Genomic DNA, 8,551 nt, shown 5'->3' with positions numbered 1-8,551 from the left:
GCCCTGACATCAAGCGAATCTCGACATTTGCGGATGACACCTTGGTTGTACCTAAGAATATCTTAGGGTAGTTTTTAGTTGCTGGCATTTTTGTGGCGGGACAGGGAGCCGTCTAATAGCTGGGATTTAAATTTTCCGAGCATTTTCTGGAATTCGAGAAAATTTTCGATGCCCGGAAAATTCTGGGGATGGGAGTTTTTTCCAGGTTTGAGAGGTGAAATTCAGGCGCATTTTTTTGGAAATTCCGAGAAAATTTTTCCGCACCGTAAAATTCCGGGATGAGGGTTTTTTCGGGCTTTGAGAGTTCGCATCCGAAATCTCATTCCCAGAAGTAGTCTGCACCAATTGTTCCGCTAACGGAGATATTGCCTCTTACCACATTATATTCATGAAAACATGCCCATATGACTGGTGTATTTTAGTCACTTGCATCTTCTCCAGGCCAACACACTGCTCAGAGAGCAACAGGATAAGTATCTTTATTTTGTGCTGCCTCATGTGTTATTAACTGGAAGAGGCTAACTGAGATTACCAAAAAATTAATTAAAGAAATGGGATTGCATCTAGCAGGAAACCCCTTTTAAAATAAAGAGAAGAATAAATCTTGATTGGCTACATCTGGCAAATTTTGTTTGAAAAGTGCTGTTTTACATTTGCTTAACTATTCAGAAAGGAAATTACTTGGAAAAATATTATACAGACTTTGATATGTTTTTAGTGTCATGTTTGTAACCCATCAACACTTTGTGTTTAAGGATTTTTGATAATTTGGATAACTTTTACTTTTTTTTTTTTTTTTTTTTTTTTTTTTTTTTACACATTAATGTTAGTGACTGAGCTTGTTTTCAATAATAGTTTATTTTACTTGATGGTTTTATGAAAATGTGATGTTATGAACATCGATAGTACAGTCTGCCCCTAACATACATGGGGTTAGGTAACAGAGATACTTTGAATGTTAAAAATCCGCTTATTTTGCTGCCTCTAAAAACACCCATGGCCCCCATGTCCTTATTTACCGTGATATACATGTGTGTAGTCTGAGTTTTAAGATCAAATTTTGGCAAAAATTGGGGTCTAATTCTCTAAACGGGTAATAGTTTTGTTTGGTAGAAAAATATTTACCAGTAACTACCAGTAAACAATGGAAACGACGCACCACCAGCTGTGAGTGTTGGTACAGTTGCCAGGCAGATCTCTTGCATCATCATAGCAAGCCCAAAGTAGCCAAATGCATGGTACGGTAGCACAGACGATGTAAAACATAACGCATTCATTTTTAAAGTTATTTATGATACATAAATTTCTGTTCATTATATTTGAAACATCAATCTTGTTAATTAAATTTGAAACAAAAGAAAACTACGATACCGTATTTCTAAATACCGGTCTTTTCATTAAATGTTACATCACAAGTATATTTTACCTTAACTGTGATTGAATGAATATATTCTCAGAAATAAATATGGAAATGTAATATTTTTGCTGAAGTGACGCGACGATTACAGTGGAAAGTGATAAAATCATGACGAAAACAATGACGCGCTTTCTTTCGTTGTTCAAAAGATTTTACCGTAATCGCCGATGGTTTTCAGTTAAAAACTGTCGACATAAATATTCTCTATCCTAATTCGCTTGAATAAATAGTACGATACCATATTTCTGAATGTTTTCATTAAAATCCACCAAAATCATTTTCCTTGTCATCGCCTAAAGCACCAAACAGCTCCTCCCAGTCTTCTCCTTGAACAGGGCTAGAGGGTACGTGTTTTCAATTCGCTTCAGTTAAAAACTGTTACATCACACGATATTTTACCTAAACTGCACCTGAATGAATATATTCTCAGAAATAAATAGTAGTTTTGCTGGAAACGTGATGTATTTCAATGTAAAATAGGATAAAAATACATGACGGAAAACATAAGACTTTACCTAACCTTCCGATGTTCAAGAGATGTTACTCGCTTTTTTAATAGTTTTTAGTAAAATAGTTATATTACAATGATATTCTATTCATACTGTGCTTGATATAATACATTCACGGAAATGTAATATTTGCTGAAATGACGACGTATTACAGTGGAAAGTGGATAAAATCGTGACTTAAAAGCAATGACTCATGGTTCTTCAAAAGATGTTACCGTAATCGCCGAATGGTTTTCAGTTAAAACTGTTGCATCACAAGTGAATTAGGATGGAATATTATTGTAATACAACAGTTTTTAACTGAAACCATTCGAAAACGATTACGGTAACATCTTTGAACGAAAGAAGCTAAAGTCAATGATTCGTCACTTCACTGTATTGATGATTTCATTTCAGCAAAAATATTACATTTCCATATTCTCAGAAATAAATAGTAGTTTTGGTTGAACGTAATGCATTTCAATGTAAATTAGGATAAACTACATGAAACAAGACTTTACCTAGCCTTCATGTTCAAGATATGTTACCTGCTTTTCAATAGTTTTCGTTAAAATACTGTTTATATTAGAGATATTCTATTCATACTGTGCTTGATATAATCATTCACGGAAATGTAATATTTTTGCAACTACAATGCTGATGTCAACACAAGCGTGGTTACAGCGAACTGACTGACGGAGCGAAGCGAACGCCGGGTGGCGCTGCTATGTGTTTGTGTGTGTGTGGTGTCGACGTGATTTGAATAATGTATATTCCTTGAATGTATATTCCTCCAGCGCAATCCGCTGTTTGCAACTGCGTAAGCTAAACCCGCATATGTTAAGGGCTGACTGTATTAACTACAGAAGTACTACTTGGCTACTGTCAAATATGTCGATAGACTGGCACTGAAGAGTGGAATGTGCAGCTGAAGTTTTGTGTCTGTTAATTTTAATCATAAGAATTATCAGTACATTTGACCTTAAACTTTGCATGCAGTTTTTTCCTCACCTTTGCAAGTCCTCTCCTTGTCTTGCTGCTAGAATTGAAATTTGTACAAACTTTTCCTTTATAAGCTGTTTATTTTTCTTTTTAACTGCTGTCTGATTTGTGGTTCATCATAGATCAGTTGACACATTGCTGTAAAAACATGCATACACACATCATTTATTCCGTCTGTCCCATATGGCACCTACCTTAACCTGTTCTTCCCTCTCTGTCTTTTTCCAAGCATTTGCTTCTGAATTATGTACAGTATCAAACTTTTGCTTCACATTTTCATGGTCTACCACCTGAAGAATGCTGGTTGGTACCTAACTTTCAAAGACCGTGATTGGCTGTCTATCCAAACATTTCCTTTATGCTTACATTAACTTCTTTCCATATTTCACATTATCTGCATCCTGCTCACCCCACATAGTGCATTAAAGTAATTTATTTATTTTTCATCTTAACTTTCTTCTACTTCCATGGATGTACTGTACAGTATTGTTAAAAGGACAGTATCTGCTAGGACGGGTCCATTGACTTCGAAATGCTACATGCAACTTGTGATGTTTCGAAGGTTGGGATGCGGACTCTGTGGCATTCTGTTTCTACTACATTTGGTAACCTAACATCATATTAATTATGCCAAAATACACCTTGCATTACAACATGCCCTTCAAATTCACGGAGGTTAGGTTCTTAAAATGGCACAATCACCAAACCGTGAATAACATTTGTGGATGGGGGTACATTTACTTATGTACAAAGAAATGTGTATTCCCTTTATGTGTTTGCCCTTAGGACAATTATTATTTTTTACCTGTATTGTATATACAGATATATGTGCGTATGTGTTTGTGTTCACGCACACACACAACACACTAACGATAGCTACCAGCCTGGTCGTTTCTCTCGACTCCACCCAACATCGTTAGCTAGAGAAGGTACAGAAAAGGGCCTGCAGAATCATGCTTGGCTCAGAATACCAGGCTACACCAACGCCTTTCTTCACCCTGGAAATGCCATCCTCAGTGACCTCCACCACCAAGCACTGGAAAGGTTTGGCAGCCAACTAATGAACCACCTCGCATCGCAACCTCCTGCCACCGCAGCCCCCCACCCACCACGCAGTCCGCCACTATAACAAAATTCAGCCCATAAGAGCCTGCACTGATAGATACAAGAACAGCACCATCCCATCTATTGTTAAAATAATAAACAACTCCTGATTTTGTACTGTACAGCCCTGTAAATGTATTCAATGAATATTATATCATTATGTCTAAATCAAATGTAAGTCTGTATTTTTCAGCCACTGGCTGCAACTCTATGAATAAACTGTTTATTACTATTATTATTATTATTATTATTATTTTTTAGTATTACAGGTATTATTATATACAATAGTACAGGAAAGGAAATTACTGACTGTAGAATGAATGGCTCCCTGTCCCGCCAGAAAAATGTTCGCAAATTTAAAACTACCTGCAGACATTCTTGAGCACTGTACATCCAGGGTGTCATCCGCAAATAATCAAGGACTGCAAAATAGAAATTATGAATTATCCAGGCGCATTGTACTTATGTTAAACTATAGACCAAAGTAAATGCATGTCCTAGTATCTATCATCTGTGGTCTCATAATGTTTCATATAGTGGACAGATACTTTTTTGAGAGACTGTGCCAATGTTTAATGTTTGTAAAGTTTTCCTGGCATAATGTTGTTGTGTACCCTCAAAAAATTTGGATGTATGATAAATGAGCATATAACTATTACTGTCATCTTGCTTACAGCTTATCTCCAAAAGGTTCCCCACAAGTACTTTTTCTTTTTTCAAAGTGGGATTTATGTGTTTTTTCCTAAAGGAGAATAATTTTTTATCTTTATTTTAATTTGATTCTTTAGTTAAAGATAATGTCAGCAGCTTAACTAAGAAAAATTATTTGGTGGTAGTATTTTTACAGATGGGAGGATCATGCTCAGTTTCAAATCATCATACTCCCTCTCAAGAAGAAGCTGTGAGTGTAGTTGATAATAATAGCAGGACGAATATTCCACAAGGACGCATTGCTCCAATAATTGAGAGTCTACCAGTACATCAAAGGCAAGGTATATCTGATTCAGTAGTTCCTCCGGATTGGCAGAGGTGGCAGCAATCCGTCACCTAATAATGGAATTGAAGCACCTGGAGGATCTACTGCTACTGACAGTTCTCGGAGCAGTCGAACCTGAGAAGGCCGCAGCCAGACCATCCATGCGAAGCTAATAGTGGTTTGGGTGCTGCAGAAGATCCCATTGTATTAGGAGCTAATGAACCACTCTCAACTTACAGAGTGAGTCAAAGACAAGGCCGATCACAAACCGGAGGAAACCAGACTGGACATCCTCCTGATACAAGAAACCCCAGCCTCAAAGAAATGAGCCACAGTCTCCTGTACCTGGGACTTCAGGAACAATAACAGTGAGGAACAGCGATGATTTCACGGATTCAGACTCATCCACATTGTCGGGGGATGAAAGTTATTATGGGGTTATGGGCGTGTGCTTCAACTGTGGTATGTATAGTTCAAAATAGTTACAGTATATTAAGAAATTTGTAGCTCTTTTGAGGTAGCTCGAATTGTTTTCCCCACATTTTATGTGTGGTTGAGTTGCTAGCTTTGTTTATTCATGGAAACAGCATAGTGGGGAGAAAATGAGATGCATTCACTTGAAACTGCAGGTGGCAACTGCTACACTAATGTGATGCTGAAACAGAATGTAATGTTTCCACCAATCTTTTATATTGGTGCATGGTCTTTATGCAAAGATAGTCATTGGGTGAAATGCATCAGGAATTCTACATGTAACTTCCCCTCAATCGCAATATAAAGTGTGGTAGGTCACCTCATGGTGAATTTTAGATTTTTCCATGCTCCATTTACCTTTGTGTGCAGTACATGGCACTATTATTTCAGTATAGAGATGTATGTACATTATGGATCTTTATTTACTTGCTTCATACCTTTCAAGTCTTTAGAAACTTTATACCCATAAGAGTGACAAGAATCTAACTATTCCTGAGTTACCAGATAAGTTTCTAAACATGGATATAACATGAACTTGTACTGTACTAAGTTACTAATACCCAGATACTGTATACGTTGTTCCTCATCATGGGTCCGGATCCCTGAGGTGATGTGTTAGTTCAAGGGCTTATGATAAGAGTGGCCACTTTCAGTCTTGCTTTTGTAAAATTCTTTTCATTAACTCTATGCACAAGCCACTGTGTGTGCCTTTTTCTCAGAAATTTTGGCCAACTTATATATAGCTTGTTTTCTAAATACTATGTATTAAATTGATGTAACATTTACACAAAGCTGAGATCTCTACCTTTAGAATATGTATTAATAGTCTTGCTCTTTTCTCAACAATATGGGGTGAAGATCGAACTAATTGTTAGGAAAAGCTGTAAACTCAAGATTTTTGTCATGGTTGAATGTGTTATGGTTATTTTTAAGGTTATTGGTCTGTTGGACGTCTTGCTTGTCCTCATAACATACTGCGCTGGTCCTTGGCCAAATGGGCCCAACCTAACCTTTCCATTTGGTTTGGGGGCAGTTGTAATGGGTCCCAGGCTTGTAGATTAGTTTAGATTGAGGTCCACATGAACTGCAACCTACACACTGAATTCTTTCTAGAATTTTAGGTTAGTCACTAGCTATACTTTTCATTGCACTGTACCCTTCTGAATCTCCCACATGTCCACACCCTTCAGTTATTTCTCACATTTTCTTTTTTTTATCCTCATAATCATTTTGATATTGTTGTACTATACTTCATGATATTTTTACTGCTTACAATATTTACTCATACATTGGAGGCTTATTCCTTCTCGCCACTAAGGCTCACAGGATACCACTCAAATTTCATTCCAGTTCTACTGTCATAGCCTTTGTTAAACTTGATTCCAAATATTTTAATTCATTCAACACCTCTTAACTCCTTATTCCTAGTGAAAGTACCCATGTAAGCACAAAAACTTTATCATTGTTTGTATACTTTTATAAAAAGACAGTACTGTATAACATTATCCTTTATGCATTACCAGTTTAGGGACTAACATAAAATATTCAGGATGACTACATCAGGGTCAGCTTCTAGAATAGTGATATTCTTACTATAGTATGAAAAGAAATTCATTACAAATCTCAACAAAGAATTTATCTGGGTACAACAGTAGGTGTTAGTTCAGGTCATGTGTCAGCTCTTGACCCACTTTTTGAGGATAGTTAGTCATAGTAATATCTCCATAGTCGGAATCCTCAAACCCGAGCTCTCCTCGATAGTCGAATTTAAATTTTCTGAAAATTTCCACCTAAAATTTTCCCGATACTCAAAAATTCTGGGGGATGGGGAGTTTTTCTGCATGAGATGAGAATCGTATGCATTTTCTGAAATTTCAAGAAAATATCTGCTACCCGGAAAATCTTCGGGATGAGGGATTTCTTTCTGGCTTGAGAGTCGCCTCGATAATTCGGAAATCTCATTCTAGAAGTGCTCCACAATCATTGTTCTGACTAACTGAGATATCACTATTATTAATTTTTTTTTTTTGTATATTGTATATACTGTATACACTTACCTTCTTGTTTAACTCTATCACAGTTTTAGTTTATAGGGTTTACTGTATGTATGGGCAGTCATGGTGATGCCTGGTAGGTTTATTCTGTTGATGCAATCAGTGATAAATCAACTTTTTTTTTTTTTTCCAATTGTATGAGTTTGTAAATGGTGTGAATATGTCCTTTGGTATTTTTGTAATTACTCTATTATAGCAAAATGTAAAGTTGAGCTGTGTTGTTCCCCTTCCACAGCTTATTTGTTCGATCTAAGAATTCATAATTGACAAGAAAGAAGATTAGGCATTGAGCATTTAAAAGCAGTGTTGAACATTTCTTAAATTTCATTGAGATAAGTAATGAATAGGAAAGCCATACTGTACAATATTGAATGCTAGACTGAATATATGTGGTGTGAGTTCAATATTTTCACTCTTAGAGTTGTTTCTAGTTTAGAAAATTAATGAATATATTCTGCCATATTTGGATTGGTGAATTTAGACATATTCAGGGGTTAGATTTTCCTTTGTTCGTAATGAAAGGTATATATTCACAGACATTTAGACTTGTAAAACTAGGATGTAGGAAGTGATAGTTAAGCCTGATGATATCTTTCGTCTTGTTGTGGAGAGGAACACCGAGAGAAAAAAACATTTGTTGTATCAGTTAGAAAAGTATATGAAGAAAGAGAGTACTTATGTTGCTCTCAATCCTGGACCACCCAGCACCAGTAGTGGGCAAGTGATACACTAGAGGGAGAACATTAAGAAAAAAAGTTACATCATTATTTTCTAACAGCAGATATTTCCCACTCTTATTCTGAAAAAGTTCATTAATCTGTAATACACTTTGATAGATGTGAACACTGTACGGTATCCCCTCCCTTACAAACGCTCGAGATATGAAAAATTTGCTTATACGAATTTCCAAATTTAATACATCGCTCTTATTTAACAAAAAAGTTACCCTCGCTTATACGAATTTTGTCCCAGCAAAAATTTAAATCGGTAGTATTGCTGTGTGGCCAGTATTAAGGCCACACAGTCAAGTTTAGCA

General features: G+C 36.3%; 1 protein-coding gene across 1 annotated transcript in view; it reads left to right on the top strand.

The window, feature by feature from the left end:
* LOC121872525 (E3 ubiquitin-protein ligase rnf8-B-like) overlaps positions 1-5,353 on the top strand; it is a 12,208-nt gene extending 6,855 nt beyond the window's left edge. The window contains exon 6 of the mRNA XM_042375308.1: positions 5,227-5,353. Coding sequence (XP_042231242.1) covers positions 5,227-5,353 — 127 coding nt within the window. The remainder of the gene's footprint in view (positions 1-5,226) is intronic.
* Positions 5,354-8,551: the final 3,198 nt, after the last annotated feature.

The sequence above is a fragment of the Homarus americanus genome, unplaced genomic scaffold, assembly GCF_018991925.1.
Source record: "Homarus americanus isolate GMGI-L3 unplaced genomic scaffold, GMGI_Hamer_2.0 scaffold39155, whole genome shotgun sequence".
Lineage (NCBI taxonomy): Eukaryota > Metazoa > Arthropoda > Malacostraca > Decapoda > Nephropidae > Homarus > Homarus americanus.
This window is presented reverse-complemented; position numbering and strand designations above follow the sequence as displayed.